Source organism: Elephas maximus, chromosome 4 (assembly GCF_024166365.1).
Source record: "Elephas maximus indicus isolate mEleMax1 chromosome 4, mEleMax1 primary haplotype, whole genome shotgun sequence".
In the NCBI taxonomy this organism is placed as follows: Eukaryota; Metazoa; Chordata; class Mammalia; order Proboscidea; family Elephantidae; genus Elephas; species Elephas maximus.
Genome location: NC_064822.1, coordinates 98,201,958 through 98,224,637, shown reverse-complemented (window position 1 = coordinate 98,224,637; position 22,680 = coordinate 98,201,958). Strand labels below are relative to the sequence as shown.

Sequence of the window (22,680 nt, the reverse complement as noted above, 5' to 3'; positions counted from 1 at the left end):
GCAACCCTGTGCACAACAGAACGAAACACTGCCTGGTCCTGTGCCATCCTTACAGTTGTTGTTATGCTTGAGCTCATTGTTGCAGCCACTGTGTCAATCTACCTCATTGAGGGTCTTCCTCTTTTCCACTGACCCTGTACTTTGCCAAGCATGATGTCCTTCTCCAGGGACTGATCCCGTGCATATGGGGTTATCTTATTAGCATCCCTGTTCTGCCATTTGTGTTCTCTGCTTGCCATAGTAGTGAAAAGTACATTTACTTAATAATGCATCCCAAAAAGAAAAGTCAATCTGACATATTTGGTGCTCATTTTATGCCATCATTGTAATGTCTGTGGCAGTGTCCCAGAGCTTTGAAGTTATATTTACTTATGAAGCCTTAAGCAATTGTATTATCTACTTTTGTTTCTAATGAGGTAGACGACTCCCACACTGAGTGAACTATGTGAAATGGGCAAATGAAGAAGAGAACCAGTACACTTGGAACCAAGGGTATGTTTATATAATGAGCCAGGTGCATTTTGAAAATAATGTAACATGGAAGGTAACTATAATCCTCTTTACACTTAGTACCTTCAGTATCCCTTCCCAGGAAGGGCAACCTGGGTGCTGTTAGCAATAAATTGGATCATTAAATTGGAGAAGGTTTTGCTGTTAGAAATAATGATTCATTATTTTCCAGTTTTGAAGGTAGTTTTCTTTTCTTGATGTTATTTCTGTGCTAGCCTGGTAATGGATAGGAGAGGATTATGAATCTTGAGGTATAAGAGAAGCTATCAAATTTTTAACCCCTAATTGAAGAGTAAGCTCTACCATGTCTTGCATATAATGGTGTCAGACCACTTTTCATGTATCTGTTAAGATTTAATTACCTCCCTCTGGATTGTAAAATGAAAGCTTCGTGTTTGCTGCTGGGATTTCTGATGTCTTTTTTGGCCTGTGTCAACTCATTCTGGTTCATCAAATCTGCTGTTGAGGAGATGAGACTAGTGACCCATCTTTGAAATACCTTGTGATCTTTTTTCCTGGTCTACCTCCATTAAGAACATTTCTGTCTTTGCTTTAGATAGGCCCACTTCTCATTTTGGAATTTCTATGTAAGATGTTTAGTCACTTTGCAACTTGGTAAAGACGCCAGAATTTCTTACTTGGCAGTAGTGTAAACCTCAACCATTAGAATTTAAATGCGTCTCCATTACCTTTCCTTACAACAGCGCCCATCAAGGATCTGTCTGCCACCTTGTATTTTACTCTTGTTTTATGCTCTTAGTCACTTATAGAAATTTCTCCATCAAATCTTTTCCTTCCTTAGTGAGACATTATGTCTCTTCAAATTAAAAAAAGTTCCTTTGGTCTAAATATGCATTTATTTAAATACTTAGGGTGTTCTTCATTTATATCTCATTTAAAAATGTGAATAGAGTTGTTAATTTTCAGGTCTTTTACTAATTGTGCCTCATTACAGACTCTTGCTTTACTGAAAATTGCTATTCAATTATTTTATGATTAGCATCTTATTCATTACGCTTTGGTTAATGTGCCTGCCATGATTTTACTAGATTACAAGTGTGGGCTTTGGGATCTCTGCCCATGGATTCTCTCACAATTTAGGGGCTGTACTATTTATTCTGCACATAATTACAACTATCTTGCATTGTTTCTAAAAACTTCATGCACCTCTATTGTCTCGCTTATCAGATTTAAGATTTTGTTTTCATGCTCTGTAAAGTAAAAGGTACGTTTCATTTTATTTTTCACATTCTTCATAGCACCTAGCACTATGTTTTACATATACGTGTTGTGTAAATAGTTGAGGAATTGTTAGCACCACAGTAAACTTTTTTTTGCTCACAGGTGTGTAAGATGAGATTCATTCAGAAGATGATGTGGAACCTCATAGGAGAAGCACCTAGCTCAGATCTGAGGCCAGAGAAGACACTCTTGAGAAAATGACTTATGATCTGAGACCCAAAAGATGAATGCATTAGCTGGAGAAAGGCAGAGGGTGAGAAGTATCCCAGAGAAAAGCAGCAGGGCATGCATACACCCGGAGATGTCAGTGGTCCATCCACTTAGGGAACAAAAAGTAGTTGATTAAGGTAAAGGTTGGCGTGCAAAGTGATGGCCAGGTGATGCTGAGAGGTAAGCAGGAGCAAACACATGAAAGTCTTCGTATACTTGTTAAGGGATTTGGACTTTATTTCAGTATAAATCCAGTGGGTAAATAAAGAGTCCGCTCCCCCAGTGGTTCAAACAGAGGTCCTGGTATAGGGTCTTTATGTTCTTTTGGCCTGAAATGGCCTGAACCAATTGTTATTATTGGAGGCAGTGCTTTAATCGGCCAGGCCTCGGTCCCATGCCACTCTGCAGGTATGGGTCATGTCAGTGCAACTGGAACTACATGGACCAAGAGTAGACAGGGATGCATACCCAGAGAGAAAAGAGGGCTGTTGTAAGTAGTTAGATGAGTGGATACTAGGTAGCTAAAAGCAAAATATGCACAACGTAGGGTGGAAGGTCATGAGATTGGTGCTTGAAAAATTGCGTTTGATGTGCCTTTGAGACATTCAAAAGGAGATGTCAATAATAGATACAAAGTACAGAACAAAAGGGATATTTTTGACATTAATAGATCAAGACCTAAACTGTATTTGTGCTTAGAGAGAAGTAGTATATGTAAGGGAATGAGACGTTAGTAAATAAAATACAGGCTGTGGTAAAAGAAAGAGGAGAGAGCAAGTAATATGCTTAGTGCAAAAGTGTCCAGAGTTTTCAGTTACCATTTTTCCACTGGCAGAGTCTTCAGTAGTTTCATAAATTCTAGCGAACTGACATCGTCTGATGACCACCCCTCAAGTTTTATTTTTTAGGGGTGTGTGTGTGCCAGAGAGAAGAGTACAAATAGAAAGGTCAAAGTTATGTTCAGATTTTGGCTTTCACAATCTGTGCAGCAAGAAAATGGAAGAATTTTATGAATTCTTTCTCCCTCTCTTTACTCTATCCATTCCTAAGTCTAGAGGACTCAGTTCCTAGCATTCAGCTAATGTAGGGTCAATACATGAAAATCCTATCCTTTCTGTTTCTCACTATGGGGTGAGGGTGGGTTGGGAGAAGGAAAGCCAGCTGAGGGAAGTGTAAGACATGTGCAAGCTTTCCATGCTCCACATTCTGGAGTGGGTTTGGGCATTGTATAAGTGAAGAAAAATGCTGACTGCTGAGAGGAGACTCATGTTATTATTCCACATTAAGAACTCAGGAGGATAAAGCCTCAACCCTGCCCCAACATGGGTTTGTTTGTTCATTCATTCATTTAATTATAAAATATTTCTTGAGTACCTCTTGTGTGCCATGCCCTGTTCTAACTGCTTCAGATACAGCAGAGAATAGAACAAAAGCCTTCATGGATCCCACAGACAATAAGCAATAATAAAACAATAATAAATAAAAACAACTAATAAATAAATGTGGTACTTACCGCTTAATAGCAAGTACTGTAGAAAACAAAGTAGAGTAAGGATTAAGGGGCATGACTTCATACTATTTTTTTTCATGACTTTTTTATATAGAATGATAAGGGTTGGCCTTATCGATATAGTAACATTGGGAAGCAGTCTTACGAAAGAAGAAAAAAGCCTTAACTGAAACTGCAAACATCTTAGGACTTGCCTGGCATGTCCCAGGACCAACCTTTAGATGTACAAGTGCAGGGAGGGAGGGAGGGAGAGGATAATACAAGATGAACTCAAAGAGGTAGAGGGAGGCTAGATCATGTTGTTAACGTGAAGCCCGAAATTTATACAATTTGGGAGACCTTCTTTAAGAGAAATAATACAGAGTTATGAATGCAAAATTTCTAGGTTCCTTTTGAGGCCTTGTAAGGGAACTTGTAAGTGAGACAAGTTTAAGCTTAAGTTCATGGTAAGTCCGCCACTACATGTAGGACATTGTAAGTCACGGTAGTGACTTTGGCTATAACTCTGATATTGGAAGCCACTGGAGGATTTTGAGTAGAGGTGAGTCATGATAAGCTTACATTTTAAGGGATCACCCAGGTTATTATATGGAGAAAAAACTAGCAGAACAAGAGCAGAAGCCCAGAGACCAATTAGGATGATACTGTAGTGTTGAAGAAATGATTGGGTCTTGATTTGGGTGGTAGCCATGAAGATAATGAAAAGTGGTTAGATATTGTATATATTTTGACTGGTAACTGGGGTGGAGTTGAGAGTAAGGATTATTTTAAGGTTCTTGGTCTGAGCAGATGGAAGTGGCAGTTCAAATGCACCAGTGGCTCCTTGGAAACCCTATGGAGCAGTCCTATCCTGTTGTATAGGGTCGCTATGAGTCAAAATCGACTCCATGGCTACGAGTTTGGGTGTTTTGGGTTTTTTATTAGACATCCATAGGGAGAAGTTAAGATATTTGAATATATGAAGGAAAAGGTCAATAGAGGGATCTGGAGTAGAGATAATACTTTGGGAGTCAGAAGATAGATGATACTGGAAGTTATAAGGCTATATGAGATTGCCTGGGGAGTAGTACTAGATACAGAACAGGTCCAAGGACTGAGCTATGGAACACGTCCACATTTAGAAGTTGGAAAGATGGAGAGAAATCCACTAGGAAGACTGAAAAGTAGATGCCAAGGAGATAGTAAGAGTGTTGTGTGCCCCAAATCCAAGGTAAGGGAGATTTTCAAAATGGCTAAATGATGTGAGAATTCTAAGAACATGAAGATTTTGAACTGCTCATTGCATTTTGCAAAGTAGAGGTCATTGTTGACCTTAACAAGTGCTATGCTAATTGGAATGGATTCAAGAATATATGCATGAATAAAACTACAAAACTAAGACACTGTAAAGGAGAGTTAGATGAACTATCTTTAGGCCTTCCTTATTGGACACTAATCCTGTTGGGGTGAAAACCTTCATTAAAAAAAATGGTTATTTATTAAATGTTGGGGTATAGGATTAAATAAAATGAAATAATGTATCTGCTTGCAAGTAAGAGCTCAAACTATCAATAATTTCAAATTTTGATTATTCCTTTTATCAAAATCCAAAAATAGTGGACTTAAAACTATGAAAAGCAATGTGAATAAAACCTCATTTTTTGATAGAAGTTAATTAGCATATTTCATAGGAATTAAACAATTTTAGCATATATAACATTTATTCAGAAAAGTGTCCATATATGTGAATTTGTTTTTGGACATTGTATTCTCTTCCATTTTTCTGTCCCTCTGCCAATATCACACTCTCTTAAATACTATAACTCTATTATAAATCTTGATATTTGACAGAGGGAGCCTTTAACTTTGTTCATCTTAAAGATTTTCTTGGCTGTTCTTGACACTGTGCATTTACATATAAACTTTAGAATCACTGTGTTGATTTCTACAAAAAGAAAAAAGTGATTTTGATTGGATTTCATTTAATCACTAGCTCAATTTGGTGTAGAATTAACATCTAATATTGTGCCTTTTGACCCATCAATATGGTATAATCTCCATTTATTCTTCTTAAATTCCCTCAGAATATTTTATGGTTTTCTTTAAAGAGGTCTTCCATGTTTTTAGTAGTTTTCTTCCCTTTTTTTTTTTAATACTATGGTAAATGGTATCATTTTAAAAATTCCCTTTTCTAATTATTTATTGATTGAACACAAAAGTAAGGCATTTTTTTATGACCTTGCATTTAGCAACCTTGCCAAATTCACATAGTCTAATAAATAGCTCATATGTTGATTCTTTTGGATTTTGTACATGAACAATCATGTAGACAGTTTTATTTCTTCTTTTACAATCCTTCAACCTTTTATTTCTTTTTCTGCCTTATTATACGAGCTAACATTTCCAGAACAACACTGAATAGAAATGACGATAATAAAAACCCTTGCCTTATTACTAATTTTAGAAGGAAAACTGTCAACCTTTTCCAATATGGCAATGTTTATTGTAGGTTTTTCTTAGGTACCCTTTATCTGATTAAGGAAGTTCCCCTAAATTTCTGGTTTATTAAAAATTTTCATTATGAGTGGATGTTGTATATTATCAAAGCTTCCTCCCCTGCATGAACCAAGGTGATCATATTCTTTTTTTTTTCTTTATTCTATTAATCTGATTGACACAATGGCTGCAACAATTGGCTCAAGCATAGCAGTGATTTTGAGGATGGCACAGGACTGGGCAGTGTTTCCTTATGAGTCAGAACTGACTCGGTGATACCTAACAGCATAACAACAACAGTTCTGTTAATGTGGTGAATTAGACTGATTAGTTCTCAAATGTCAAGTCTACTTTGTGTTCCTGCCAGACTAGATTTGGTAATATTTGCTTTAGAATTTTTGCATCTATGTTCATGGGTGAATTTGGTTTATAATTTTTCCTCTTGTGTAGGAAAAGAGCAAGGAAGATGGGGTTCTATGGAAGGGAATGATTAACATGACGGACCATGGAATGCGAGCTGTGTAAGGACATCATAATTGCTGTTTTCTACATTTACTCTTCATTTAGATATATACTTGCTAGACGTAGGAGAGAAGTGAAAATAATAGATTTTTGGGGGGCAAAAAATAAAACATTTTCTGTCTAAAATATTAGATCACTAATCAGCCATGTAGCTCATTTCACAATTTTCCGTTGGTTGGTCTACCAAACAAATAATTGCAAATGCTTAGAGAAGTCAGTTTGAATCTTTGGCTCTCTACTGTTTAGACACAGGATTCCTTCCTCATGAAGAGGAAGCAAAGATTCCAATTGTTTGCAATTAGAATCAGATTCAGAGTTGCACTATTCTGAAGCAGCCTATTTAAAGACACTGAGACATGAAACTGTGCTGCTCTCACAGTTAGCGTAAATGCAGTGTGAAACTGCACATGGAAGATGGCTTGTCATCTTGGCTGGCCCCAGCCTGTGTCCCACACTTTCTGAAGATCATTACTGCTCCAGTGAGGGTTGGGCCCATCGCCAGGTCACGCAACAGATATACTGTTTTCATGTGGAGAGCATCCCAGACCTCTGGACCTACCCCAAGGAGGCCTTCTTCCTTGGGCTGTTCTCCCTTGGAGGAGAGCCAGAAAACTGGAGAACAAAAAACTTCCTCCCCACTGTGACCTGTCAGTTTATAGCTTCTTTTGCACATTTGGTAGATTAATTTCCTAGTGTTCAATAAGATTGATAAATACATTCATTTTTAAAAAATTCATTAAATTCTGGAACGTAGCATAAAATAACAAAATACCTGTTTGAAAAGAAGAGCTCAATAATTTCAAAGTTTGATTTTTTTCCCCACTTTTGTCAAAATCCAAAAATATTGGATTTAAGGGCCATCAAAAGCAATCTGAATAAAATGTAGTTCTATAATAAAGATATTAAGTGCTATTAAGATAAAAAAAATAGCACATGGAATTTTAATTTTTAACATTTTATATTCATTTAGTATCTGTCTTTTAATTAAACCTCCAAGTTTTTCAATGTTAAACTTACTTTGAAAATATATTTAGTATTTCTTATATTTAAAACTCCTTCAAACAAATTTTAAAGGTTTGGTGAACATTTCACATGAGAATTCTTTTGTTTTCGATCAATAGCTGTTTCAGGAATTATGGAGTCAGGAAGAGTAGATATATTTAAGAAATAAATTATAATGGCCAGAGTAGCATTTAGAATGAACTAAAGTTTAAGTTTAGATTATATTTTAATGTTTTATGAGTTATAATTGTTGTTTTCCAAAAGTATTCAGAACAGAAATTACAGAATTAATAATATAATAGGAAATTCTTATACTAATACTTCCTTAGGAGCCCTGGTGGTACAGTGGTTAAGAGCTCAGCTGCTAACCAAAAGATTGGCAGTTCAAATCCACCAGCCTCTCCAAGTTATTTAATAATAGTGTTGAAAAAGTGGTATTAGGCCAATACTTGAGTAAAACCAAAAAACCAAACCATTGCAGTCCAGTCCAGTTGATTCTAACTCACAGAGCAAATAGAGAGGTTATAGTACTTGTAAATGCCTGCTTTGAACTCTGCATATTCGGAAGTATCTTACAATGCTTAGTACCTAAAATTACCTCAAGGCATTCCTGGAGAGATTCCACATACATGTGCAGATTGTAAGAAAAAAAGGGGGGGTTCTAGCTTAGCAACCCATGTAAAAGTTTTTACCATGTAAAAGTATTACCCAGAAACCCAGTGTTGTCAAGTTGATTCCGACTCATAGTGACCCTATAATAAAAATCTACCATTAAATCATAGTAGGTGAATATGGTTTGGAAATGGATTGCCAAGAAGGAACATCAGAAAATAGGAAGATAAGATTGATAAGGTAGAATTCTGTCTTGTCAGTTTTAATAGCGTTGTTGTTAGTTGCCATTGAGTTGATTCTGACGCGTGGAGAGCCTACGTGTGCAGGGTGGAACTCCTCCACAGGGTTTACAGTGCTGTGACCTTTCAGAAGCGGATTGCTAGACCTGTCTTCTGAGGCGCCTCTGGGTAGATTTGGGGTGGCTTTGAACTGCCCATCTTTCTGCTAGCAGTCAAGGGACTTTTAATAGTATTATGACATTCTGATTTCAACAGGCACACCAATTTGCAAAATAAATTCGCTAGATATCGGTGTTAAGTGTGAATTCTAATTGAGCTTTCTTTAAGGAATGAGATGCTATGTTCCATTACATGTTAAGATAGATGCTAGATTAAAATTGTGTTTCATATATAAAAGATTTTCAAACAATCTTTTTGAGAAGTAAAATAATGGAAGTTTGAAATATCACATTGATATACTGTATAATTGACCATCTAAATTTTTTTGACAGTTGTGTCAGTTGGTTAGTTTGGCTTAGTCTCACATTTTTGCTTAGATTTTCTGATAAGGGATTCAGTTTCAAGATGTGGAAAAGCATTTTGTAAAATGCAAAAGGCTACACAAGTGTTCCTTTTCTTTCATATCCTTCAGTTGTAGAGATTAGGATAATAAAGGCTGGAAAGAGACAGTAGGTACATGTTCCTTTACACAAAATGCATGTATATCTTAAAGTCTATGAATTTGTGAATGAATGTGTGACTGTTTTTAACTCCTGATCTAGGTAAGAATCTCTGGATTTGTCACAAGCCTTTATCCCAAAGGGAGCCAGCTGCCTTTATATCCAAATCTTGGCTCGGCTTTTTGGTTCTGTAATGCAAGCAGGACTAGACCTATATTTTCATGGATATGACCAGCTAGTTCCTCTTTTAGTTTTCTAGGAAGCAGCATTTTCCACTATGACTCTGGTTACTAAATTCTTAACACTCTGACCTTTAGACGAGTTATGTGATGTGGAAATCAGATGTAATAACTGATATTCAGGAAATCTGGATTCATCTCATTGTTATGCCCTTTATTCAGTTGGTAGCTGGTGAAATTTCGCTTAACCTGTGTCACATGTCTTTGTGTTTTAACATGTGCACAGTAATAGTAACTGATTCAGGGATACAATGAGGAATAATGATGTAATGTTTCATTTGTGTCTCCAGTGTCAGCAGGCCACAGACAAGTCCACAGTCTTCTGCGTATTTATTACTAGTAGGTGTATTAACTTGGGAAACTCTTTGAAATACCGAAAATCTAAACCTGTTGCCGTCGAGAAGATTCCAACTCATAGAGACCCTACAGAACAGAGTAGAACTGCCCCATAGAGTTTTTAAGGAGTGTCTAGTGGATTCGAACTGCCAATCTTTTGATTAGCAGCCATAGCTCTTAACCACTGCACCACCAGCATTTCCCTTTGAAATAAAGCACTATAAAATATTTTATAAACTAATGCCATAGTTCTGTAACAAATAGTGATTACGATTTCTTAATAATACTGATAAATCAGAGGATTGTGGATTTTCATACACTTTTATGTTATGGAATACTACGGTTTTAAAAAATAAATATGTTCCAGAATTGCATTTGATTAGCTGTGTTACTCTGGGCAGTTTATTTAGCCATCCTGTTCCTCAGTTTATTCATAATATAAAATGAGGGTAATTATAGTTTCTACCTTACAGAGTTGCTGTTAATTAAAAAAAAAAAAAAAAACCTGTTGCCATTGAGTCAATTCCAACTCATAGCAACCCCAAGTGTTACAGAGTAGAACTATGTAGTAGAACTAAAATCCATAGGAGATTTTTGGCCGTAATCTTTATGGAAGCAGATTTCCAGATCTTTGTTCTGTGGTACCACTGAGTGGGTTCGAACCACCAACCTTTAGGTTAGTAGTTGATTGTAAACCACTTGTTCCCCTCAGGGACCTTATTAATAATAAAGGGGATAACATGTAAAGTATACTAATACCTGGGTCATAACAGGCACTCAATAAATATTGTTTATTGTTAATAATAGTATTAATTAAAAAACTCAACAGTGGCAACACAGGGCATATAATGGACCAGAAAACAGCTTAAATCATGAGAAAATATGTTAAATTTCACAGTCAATCTGATATGATCACTGTTTATTTCAGTGCACACTGAATTCTTTTTGAATTGGGAGCTCTGGGGGCATTCAACAAATGGTAGGAAATGGTAATGGTTCTAAAATAAGCTTCATTTGATTTTTCACCCTCATTTTAAAAATGAATGGTTATGTGCTATAAAATGTGTTTCTTCATCTGGTCAAATACAGAACGTTAGTATCAATCCTAGTCTGTTATGCGTGATATTGGAAAAGTCAGAGGAAACCTGTCCATCTTAGAATTGCTGCTGTTGTAGATCACAATTATAACCCTTAGCCTGAAGCTATGGGGGGTTCAACCTTTCATCCTGTTCTCAATATGTTCCTTTCTTCCATCTCCTCTCCTCCCTCTGCCTTCCTTCTTTTCTTCCATTTCCTAACTTTCCATCATTTTTTTCTTTCTTCCTCCTAAGCCTTTTTTCTCCTTTCCATGAACATTTATGGAGCACTTACGAAGAGCAGAACACATTGCCTAACAGTGTTTTCATTCTTCAGACAATTCATAGCTTGGTGCCAGCGGCTGCGGTGGCAGCTGTGGTTAGTGGTAGGCTGGTGGGGAAGGCTTGGACTTTATCGTATGGGCAATAAGGATTCATGGTAGTTTCCTGGTTAAAGATGAGATAAAGGACTGTTCCTAAAAAATTTATCTCTTTGAACATAAGTGAAGGACGAATATGAGAGATAAGAGATTGAAGATGACATGACCATTTGGGAGACTTTTTATAACTAATTTTGCACTTACAATTCTAATAATGCTCTTCCAAGGTGAGAATGACCTGAATGAGTTTACAGGTGAGGACATCATTGAGAATAGGGGTAATATAAGGACATTTTGAAGGAGAAATGGAGAAACTTGATGACTACAAAGAGTGAAGGAAGGCTGGGATGAGCCCAGCGGTGGTGTCAAATTTGACTGTAAGTTATAGGTTTTGGGATGCTGTTGCTTACATTGATAGAAATGGGGAAACTAGAATGAGGAAAGAAAACTATAAATTCAGTTTTGTGTATTTTGAATATGAGGTGCCAGTAGGCAATTGAAGTGGAAAAAACCAAACCCATTGCCACTGAGTCGATTCTGACTCATAGCAAACCTATGGGACAGAGTTGAACTGCCCCATAGAGCTTCCAAGGAGCGCCTGGTGGATTCAAACTGCCGACCTTTTGGTTAGCAGCTATAGCACTTAGCCACTACGCCACCAGGGTTTCCCAAGTGGAAATATAGGCTTCTAATTACCTTATTGTTTAATTGAATTCTCTCAGTAGTTTATATTCTTATGAATTATTATTAATGTTTAACATTTCCTTCTAGAATGCACTAGGCTGTTAGAAGTATTATATTCACTGACGTAATTTGGAATATTTTATGCTCTAGTGGGCAAATTATCTTTGTTGCATGATGTGCGTGATCTGATGGTTTGTTTTGGTCTAAATTAGTTTTGGGTCATAATATACTTGTTATTAATAAAGGACAAGACATCATTTTAACATTTGACTCAGTGGAACATAAATAGAAAGAGAAGCGTTGCATAGAAATGATGTAATCGAGTTGGTATGTGAGTGTTGAATAATGGCCATTTATGTAGGGTATTTGGAAATATCACTTTGGTTCTTATGTAGAAATATAAAAAAAAAAGGTAACGGGATTAAAATTTTATCTTGTAAAATAGTTATAGATGATACTTCATAAAAGTAATATTTTTTTAAATGATGATAATAAAACAAGATCATTATAATGATTTAAAGAGCACTGAGGTGTTAAATAAAGCATTCTATTGCTAACTGACAGGTCAGTGGTTCTAAGCCACCAGCGACTCTGTGGGAGAAAGATGTGGCAGTCTACCTCTGTAGAGATTTACAGCCTTGAAAACCTTTTGGGGTCGCTATGAGTCAGAACCCGATAGCAGTGGATTTGGGTTTGGTTTGGGGGATGTTAATGCCAACGTTTAATGGGTTTGCTGTCCCCTCTCCAGTTACGCCTCTCCCATCAGGCAGTGTTAAAAGTTTGGAGCGTTAATTTCCTTACCTTTGTGGCTGATTGTTTACATTTTTATAAATATGTATTTGTGTATTTTGAAAAAGAATTTGTATTTTACCAAATGGGGTAATAGTATACATATTACTCTGCCACTCACAGTTTTTACTTAAAATGCATCATGTACATCCTCCCACATCAAAATATAGACTCAATTCATTCTTTTAACAGCTGCATAACATTCCTTTATTCAGTTCTTCTTCTGTTGAGAATTGTTAGTTGAAGTAGTTTTTCATTGAGTCTTTTGGGTTTTCTAGTTGTAAAATCCAGTCATCTGCCAAAAAACACAAACTTTTCTTCTTAATATTCATGCCGTGTATTTCATTTTATTGTCTTATTGCTTTAGCTAGCATTACCAAAATCATAATGTGATAAGGATGAGAGCTAGCGTCTGTTACGTTTTTAATGACAGTTGCTTTAGTGGAGGCCTGGTGGTACAGTGGTTAAGAGCTCAGGCTGCTGACCAAAAGGTCAGCAGTTCAAATCCACCAGCCATTCCTTGGAAACCCTATGGGGCAGTTCTACTCTGTCCTATAAGGTTGCTATGAGTCAGAATCAACGTGACCAGCAACAGGTTTGCTTTTTGCTTTTAGTGTATTCCTATTTGCCAAGACTTTGTTAATTTAATACATATCCATGAGTACATGCACCAAAACAAAGCATAGGACTTAGACGACAACCCATGTGCAGCCACATAATTCCCTCCTCACTCTTTTACCCACCTGCCTTCCCTCACCTGAGGCAACCATCAGTCTAAATCCCATGTTCGTCACCTCCTTAACTTTCTTTTTATGTAGTCTTATTGCATCCATATGTATTTGTAAAAGAATTTCTTTTTAGTTTTCAATTACATAAAAAAAATTATGTATGTAATTTTTGTCACTTTTTTCATTTGACTGTTGACAAGATTCATGCATACTGTTGTGTGTTGATGAAGTATGAAATTATATACTTCTAAATTGTTTAATCATTTTGCAATAGAGCTGTGTGTAATACTCTTTTACAATTATTTCAGTTGCTATAGAGATTAAACTATTGAGATCTGTTGTGGTAAAACTGTATTTGTAGTTAAATTATTGTCCTCTTGCTTTTTTTTCCTTTATTCTTGTCAAGCTCTTTATTTCTTTAGTGGTTAAAAAGAGTAACTCTTGAGCCAAATCCCCAGTATTTGAATCCCAGCCATGCTTCTTTTTAGTTAACATACGGCCATATTTTTTATATTAACCCAATTCTTTAAAAGCTTTTGTTTTTGATAGGCAATTTTAACCCATTCACTTTTATTTTGATAAATGATCTATTTAGTTTTGTTCCTTTTATTGCAGTCTATTTCCAGCTTCATAACTCAATAACTGTGTGTATGTGAGTTCTTTAACTATGTTGTAGATTCCTCATCTTTAAAATGGAATTAACAATAGTACCTATCTCAAATAGTTTTTGTGAGGATCAAATGAGTTAATATGGGTAAAGTTACCTATTACCGGCTTTTAGTAAGTGATGTATGTGTGTGTAGTTATCATTTGTATTTTGTATTAATGGTACTATGATATTGCTTCTCTTCTCCCCATTTTCTTATATTTTCTGGAATTAAAAAAAACAAAACACTTATTTCCCTCCAATAAGTTGGAAATAATTCTAGGCATCTCTGTTTTTCTTTGGTAATGTACCTATTTTAACAGTTATAAATACACCTATAATTATTGATATATTAAAAGTAAACCGTAACTGTCTCTTTTCCACTAAGATATGTGACTTATCATAGTTACCCCCTCACCCACTGAAAGTTTACAGAGTAGTTGTGCCGATTTTTACTACCATCATCAGTTAATGAGAGGTCCAGATGCTCCACATAATCGCCATGCCTTGCTATTGTCAGTCTTTTTCATTTTGGCCATTTGGGTTTCATTGTATTTTAATTTGTATTTCCGATTACTAAAAATTTTTGGACACTTTTTCATGTATTTACTGACTTGACTTGGTGTTTGTCTTTTTATTATGTTGTCTGCCTTTTTTCTTACTCATCTGGAATAATAAATTGCAGTCTTTATATAAGCCCTTTGTTGATGATATATATTGCAAATACCTTTTCCTACCCACTTAATGGTAAACAGAAGTCTTAATTTTGTCAAAAGAATAGTCAAGTGAATAGTCTTTATGGTTAATGTTTTTTGTGTACTTTTAAAGAAGTCTTTCTTGTGCCAAGATCATAAAGATATTTTACTATGTGATTTTTTAAAAAAGCTTCCCGAAACAAGTTTGAGATTGTTTTCGTTTTCTAATTCTTTGAAGAGTATTTGTAAGATTGGTACTGTTTCTTCTGTAAATATTTGATGGTGTTTACTGATGAAGCCCTTTGAGATTGGATTTTTGGAAAGATTAGAATTCAATTTTTTAAAAAGTTACAGCGATATTCTAATTCTGTGTGGGTCAGTTTTGATGTTGCATTTTTCTAGAAATGTGTCTGTCGATTTCTTCTAAATTCATTTGTATCAAGTTGTTTATAATATATTCTTGTTATCTTATTAATATTTGTAGGGTTCTGATATTGGTTATTTTTTTCTTCTCTTAATTTTTCTTGATTAATCCCTCCAGGATTGAGCCTTTAAATTCAAAATATTTTTTGTTCTAGAAAATTTTTTTGTGTGTGTGCTCTAGTATTACCTTCCTCAGTGTTTTCATTACAGCTAAATTAGAGGTCTTGTCTGTCTCTTTCCTTATTTTTGTCTGCCCAAGAATCATCTATTCTAAATTAGTCTCTGCCAGTCTGACTCCTGCAAGCCACAGTATTTCCTTAATTGGATTGTGTTCTTTTTTAAATTATATTGTTAGCCAGTGAGACACAGGCTGGTCAGACTTTGAGAGATTTTCAGGCGGCAGAATATTGGATAGGCAGTAGAAGACAAGGTGGGATTTGTTTTTCTCTGAGGACCAGCGGCGAATAGTTTGACAGGTGGATAGTTTTCTTTTGAGGAGTGTGGAAGAAGGCATTTTTCTTTTCAGGCGAGTGGCTGCCTGTAGCCCATGCTGCAGACAACGTCCAGTGGTACCACCTCAGCCAGTACAGCCAGCTTCTCTCCGAGCAGGATGCTGCATGTGGGCAGGGAAAGCATCTCTTCATGCAGCTTGGTGTTCAGTTCTTCCTTGCATTCCCTTGTGGATTGGACATGTGGATTATTTCTAGGTTTTGGCTATTACAAATAAAACTGCTGCAGATATTCTCTTACAAGTCTTTTTGTAGACATGTGATTTTATTTCTCATGGGTATATATCTGGTGTGGCATTGCAGGGTCATAGAGTAGATGCATGTTTAACTTTATTAGAAATTACCAGATAGTTTTTCAGTGTGATTTACCACTTGACATTCCCACCAGCAGTGTATGAAAGTTCCAGATGTTCCACATCCTTGTCAACACTTCATATTATCAGTCTTTGTAATTTAGCATTTCCGATAGGTTGAGTCACTTTTGTGTGTGTGTGTGTGTGTGTGTGTTTCCTGGATAAACTTTTATTGAAGTATTTTAAGTTACTTGACATTTTATTCTTAAATATGTATTCATTTATTATTTTGTCTCTTCGCACTAGAATGTAAGCTTTATGAGATGCTGTTTGCTCCTCAGTTTCTAATATTTCCTGACATATAATAGGTGCCACTTTTATTTGGAATGAATGATATGCATGAACAAATAATAAATCAATGCATGAATATTATCTTCTTCCTGATAACTATGGGATTAAAAAAAAAAAAACTATGGGATATATCCTGATAACTATCAGATATATCTGGGGTCTTCTCTAGGGTCCAATAAGTGATTATCGTTACTTAAGTTGTTGACTTGCCCTGGAAGTAACATGGTAGGAAAAAGTTGAAGACTATATACTTAGTTTGCCAAGTTTGCAAAATCCTCCACTGAGATAAATTTTAAATTCTAAGAGCATACTAATATTAAAAGCTAGAGTGGTTTTAAGAATTAGAAAAAGTCCGTCTGTGGAAACCTAATATTTAAGGGCTTTTCTTCCTTTCTTACAACTATAAGATGGCTGCTTATTTAAAAAGAAATGAATTATTTTCTCAGGAAATGTAATTTTCCACTAGCACAAATAAGGATTCAGAAATTGTTTCTATAAATACATAACAAAAAAAAACAAACCTGTTGTTGAGTTGATTCCGACTCATAGTGACCGTATAGGACAGAGTAGAACTGCTCCCATAGGGTTTCAAAGGAGTGGTCGGTGGATTCGAACTGCTGACCTTTTGGTTAACAGCCAAGCATCCCAGGGCTCCCCTATAAATACATAGGAGTTAAAAATAGTTGCTGTAATAATTTCTAATGTTCAATAATTTTTAAAGAGTTATTGATATATATGCAAGTATAAAAACCCAGAAGGACAATATGCAAGTATAATAAAAGTAATTAGGCATTTTATATACTCAATATTATAAAATTATGTCAGTATCTTGGTTTTCTGGGTTTGGCAAGTCACATATTATGACATGAATTAATTTTCTGTTAGTCTTCATGCTTTTTATGTGTTGCTTAACAACAGTTTGTTATATGAAGTTCCACACCACAAAATGCCATTGCTCTTTAATGAGATTAAATGCCACCAGTGGCTTGAAGGCTTAATTTATATACTGAAAAGAGCATAGGGACTCCATGATTCATTTTTGTTTTCTACTCAATGCTTAATGAATGGTTTTGAGTAGTTGTACTTATTAACATAAGACTTAGATATGGTTTTGTTAGTGCAAACTGTGAAAATGTGAACATTTTGCAAACTTTTCATTGCCGTGAGTAATAATGCTTATGACAATGCTGTACTACACTGTTTTAAATAATAATTTCTTTTTATCCTTCTATTGTTTCACATTGGAAGAAGATGTGTAAGTATTACATATTTTTGACTATTCAATTTTGGGTGGTATTTTTAGTCACATCCAATTTAATGGCTGTACATTATTTTCTTATTTTTCCCCCAGAGAGTCAAATAAAGAAAACCACTTCACCCTTTCATAACTATAGCAGCATGAATGAACATCTTAACATCAAGGAGGAAATAATTTTACAGTACCCTTCAAAAAACGTATCACTGGAAGATGAAAGAAGTCAGTTACATTCCAGGAAAAAACGTTTTTTATCATATCCCAGATATGTGGAAGTTATGGTTACAGCTGATGCTAAAATGGTTCGCCATCATGGACAGAATTTACAGCACTACATACTAACTCTAATGTCAATTGTAAGTAAGCTTAATGTGGCTTTTCTATTTTCTAAAATGTTTAAATTAATTTTTTCATATTTAATTTTTAAAAAATGGTTTTTTTTCCAAAATCTAGATGTAAGCAAATTGTATCTATCTAGGTTTAAGATAAAATAATATTCTACTGACATTTAGTTTAGATAAATGTACAGTAAGTGTCCTATTCTGTTACTTGGACAACTTTCTCACACAATTTAAAAACTACGAAACCACTATCAGAACGTGAATTATCCTTCACTTCACCACATGAATGGCTTCTGCCCCCTAGTGACAAGGAAGAAGATACTAGTCACATTGATTTTTTGCTGTTTGAATCTGAACTTTAAATTTTACCCTATTTTCGTAGCAGGGTATAAATTTTTTTTTTTTTTTTTACTGTTTTCCAAATCAGAAATTGAGACACATGATCTTTTAAGTTGTAATTACATTTGTGGAGATAAAGTGATAGGATGTTACTAATCGAGTCTCTTGGCAAATTTGGGATGAAAGCTCACAGGAGCTCTAAGAGTCTTTGCCCTGATCTTAATATCTCTGTCAAACAGTCATGGTGCTGGTATCCATGGAACTGAATTCTAATGCTAGTGAAGAACTCGGGTTTAGTCTGTTGTTTGTAATTTCTGAAAGCACTCCATTTTACCCTCAGAAATATTCTGGTTTAGTTGACGAATTACGTGGTCATCTATTTATACAAATTCTTGTTATTTGGAAAATATCTCATGGCTGGAAGTACCTCCAGTTCACATATTGGGAATTCAGGCCTGCTTGGTTAAAAAAGTTGGCCAGGACACATCTAAAGGCCTTTGTCAATTTCCCTTAGCTAGAAATTCCCAGTTAAGTTCGTTGTGACTTGGAGATCCTACAGCCTTGTCATTTTCTGTATGTATGATGCATGCCTTTAATTTTTATGATTATAAGTTCTAAGAATACATGGTCCATGTTGCCTGAACACTGTACCTGGCATGGAGTGGGCACTCAGCAAATGTTTATTGAAAGAATTGATGGTTAGATGGATGGATGGATGGTTAAAGTAAAAGGAATAGTTTTTTCACAAGGCATGACATCGTGATAGACAAAAAACAGAGAGAATCCAAAAAGATTGTCTGAAATTTGTATAATATAGGCACTTATTTTGTTTTCTAAATTGAATTTTTAAAATGACCCAGAGCTATGGATACAAATTCATTGTAATAAGGTTTTTTTTTTTTTTTTTTTTAAGTTTTCTTTACTTCTCCTGAATTTGAAGGAGGAATGATGCAATTATCTAGTTGTGTCTTGTTCATTAGGAAGGGGTTCTAATGAGAACATTGAAGTGGAGGATGTCAATCTGGGGTGGTAGGAAATTGTATTAGTTATATGGAACACTGTGTAGTAAACTTTACTATTAAAAATGGCTAAAGAAGGTAACATTTATTAAAAAAATTTGGGAGACACTAAAGGAAAATACTAGGTTTTATAAATGTAATAGGTTTTTGAAGCTTGGTAAATGACAGATAACTCAGATATTGGTGCTTTGGAAATACTAGAACTAAAGGAACACAGGGTATTTGGGAATAACTACAATTTTGTTGACATCTCCACCCTCAGAAACATTTTATAATCTGTACTTTAAATAGTATCATCACTGGAGGGTATTATGACATACCTTGAGGTGGAACTTAAGTTGTCCATGGGAGCTTTAAAGCCAGAGTTAATGATTAAGTTCAACGAGGGCAAAGCAGACCTTTTGACTTCACGGAAAGCAAACTTGCTTCTGAGAGTACTTGAAAGAATACACCAATGCATGTTCATATCATTTCCCAGATGTTTAGTCCCACTAGAAGGAGAGTAAATTTTAGTTGAAGAAGACACTCGGTAGATGCAGTCAGCTGATTTGTATTAAGCTTCCATTCACAGGGAGATGGATACTCCAGCAGTTGAGGAAGAGGGGAGCATTCCAAATAATAGACAGGGCAGGAGGAAAAATTTAGAAGAGGAGTCTCTCCTTTTGGGGAGTTTTGGCCTTTGTATACGCTATCTTTCATCCTCAGAGGTCAAACTTTAGATAACTTCTAAATTACCTGGGTTTAGTGTTCTTCATCCTGTTTTTCTCATTCATAGAAAGAATGTTCAGATGAGGATAGAGGTTGAGTCAGCAGACCAAACAGTGATCACAGATGAATATAAAAAATGCTAAAAAGTGAAAGGAAACTCAGAGATAGAGTGACAAACTCTCCCTGGCTTATCCTCTTCCTTGTCTTACTGTTGAAGTTCCTGGAAACCCCTCAGCCCTGGGCAAACTGAGAGGGTTGGTCATACTGCTTAGCGAGCATCAAATGTAGTACAACAGGTTTCATCTCCACTTGTAAAGACCATTTCCAAAATTACTCTAACAAGGTTAAGAGGAATGCTATCTCCCGGTAAGTGTCCCCAGATGTTTCTAGTTGATGAGAAGTGGAAGGAGCCATTCAGGTTTTGTGTTTTTTTTTCCTGATTTTTTAGTAGGCATTAACTGCATTTATTAAAACACAGACACTTAAAATATTGATAATGTTCTTGGATAATATTAATAATGTCCTTGGTCATAGTGATATAGGAAAAAGTCAAGAAAATGTGATTTAGACTTGAATATGGTTGAAGAGTGTTTTTGTATGTTGAGCTCTGGATATGATGGGGAAAATAGCTAAATGCTTTCAGCAGTGAGCAAAATGGATTATAGACACAACTGGGAGAGAGGATTATCTAGCGTTACCTCTCTGCACATAGCAAACACTTGTGCTGTTTTCTCAAGATATTTCATTGTTGTCAATAGTTTAATACAGTAGCTGAGTGCACTGATAACAGCAATAATATGTATGACTTAGTTCTTTTTTAGAGAACTGTAATAATGTAAAAATAGCTTGAAGATGTCTATTTTTTCTAAGATTGCTGGAATTAATCTTAAGATCAGTGAAGAAAAGCACCACAATGGTAGTGGGTGTAGTGTATATAATGAAGTGTGTCAAATGAGCAGAGATGTTCAGTTATCTGCTATTCTATAGTTTTCATCCTTAGAGAATTCGGGTGACAGCATCAGGTTAAAATGGCATTTCCGTATAATCAAAACTACCAAAATATGTAAAAACAAGAGCAGTTATTTTATTCTGCATGTTTATTTTGCTACTTAGTGATTTATAGTTGTAATTTAACGTTGAAAATATTTACTATATACCAGAGACCTCCATGCTCTGTTGTGTTTACAAAGGCTTGACTTGATTAAATTTGTAGCAAATAATGTGAATATTATAATGTCAATTTAAGGGACATCATGTGATCCTGAAGAATTAGTCCTGTTTGTTAAAACATAATTATTATTATTAGGGGCACTTTATGATCTGAAAACCCCTCCTTGCTTTACATTAAATTTATATAATTGCCTCCAGTTTTTTGAGTTGCTGTTACTGATTTTAATTGGCACCTGATGTTATTCAGGATGGGGAAAACTTTTCAGGCACACAAAAATAAAAAACTAATCAGGCTCTCATACTTTAAGATAATCATTTCTGTTACTCTTTCTTTTGCTCAGTGCTCTGTTCTTAATTCTTTGCACGTATTTATATTGCACATATGTCAAACATTATTTTCTTACTTAAAAGCAAAAAAGATTTTTTTGAACAAATAATGAGTACTGATCTTTGTGAACAAAATATCTTGTTTGTTAAACCATTTTTTTTTTGTACAGATGACTTTGTACTTCTTAATAAAGATGCCCTCTAAACATGTCTGTGTCTGTCAGTTTGTCATACTGTGGGGGCTTGCGTGTTGCTGTGATGCTGGAAGCTATGCCACCAGTATTCAGATACCAGCAGGGTCACCCATGGAGGACAGGTTTCAGCTGAGCTTCCAGACTAAGACAGACTAGGAAGAAGGACCCAGCAGTCTGCTTCTGAAAAGTGAAAACCTTTTGAATAGCAGTGGAACACTGTCTGATACAGTGCCTGAAGATGAGCCTCCCCAGGCTGGAAGGCACTCAAAAGACGGCTGGGGAAGAGCTGTCTCCTCAAAGTAGAGTCCACCTTAATGAAGTGGATGGTGTAAAGCTTTCGGGACCTTCGTTTGCTGATGTGGCATGACTCAAAATGAAAAGAAACACCTGCAAACATCCAGTAATAATCGGAACCTGGATGTATGAAGTATGAATCTAGAAAAATTGGAAGTCATCAAAAATGAAATGGAATGCATAAACATCGATATCCTATGCATTTAGTGAGCTGAAATGGGCTGGTATTGGCCATTGTGAATTGGACAGTCATATAGCCTACTGTGCTGGGAATGACAACTTGAAGAGGAACAGTGTTGCATTCATTGTCAAAAAGTACATTTCAGGATCTATCCTGAAGTACAGTGTTGTCAGTGATAGGATACTATCCATACACCTACAAGGAAAACCAGTTAATATGACTATTATTCAAATTTACGCAGCAACCACTAAGGCCAAAGATGAAGAATAGAAGATTTTTATCAGCTACTACAGTCTGAAATTGATCAAACATGCAATCAGGATGCATTGATAATTACTGCTGATTGGAATGCGAAAGTTGGGATCAAAGAAGAAGGATTGGTAGTTGGCAAATATGGCCTTGGTGACAGAAACAGTGCCGGGGATCGAATGACAGAGTATCGCAAGACCAACGACTTCTTCGTTGCAAATACCTTCTTTCACCAACATAAACTGTGACTATATGCATGGACCTCGCCAGATGGAGCACACAGAAATCAAATTGACTACATCTGTGGAAAGAAGGGATGGTAAAGCTCAATATCATCAGTCAGGACAAGGCCAGAGGCTGACTGTGGAACAGACCATCAATTGCTCATATGCACGTTCAAGCTGAAATTGAAGAAAATCAGAGCAAGTCCACAAGAGCCAAAATAGGACCTTGAGTATATCCCACCTGAATTT

The 22,680-nt window shown here is 35.7% G+C and overlaps 1 protein-coding gene across 1 annotated transcript in view; it reads left to right on the top strand.

Annotated features, from left to right (window-relative positions):
* ADAMTS20 (ADAM metallopeptidase with thrombospondin type 1 motif 20) overlaps positions 1 to 22,680 on the top strand; it is a 212,744-nt gene that overhangs the window by 26,948 nt on the left and 163,116 nt on the right. The window contains exon 4 of the mRNA XM_049882873.1: positions 17,482 to 17,741. Within this exon, the coding sequence (XP_049738830.1) occupies positions 17,482 to 17,741 (260 nt within the window). The remainder of the gene's footprint in view (positions 1 to 17,481; positions 17,742 to 22,680) is intronic.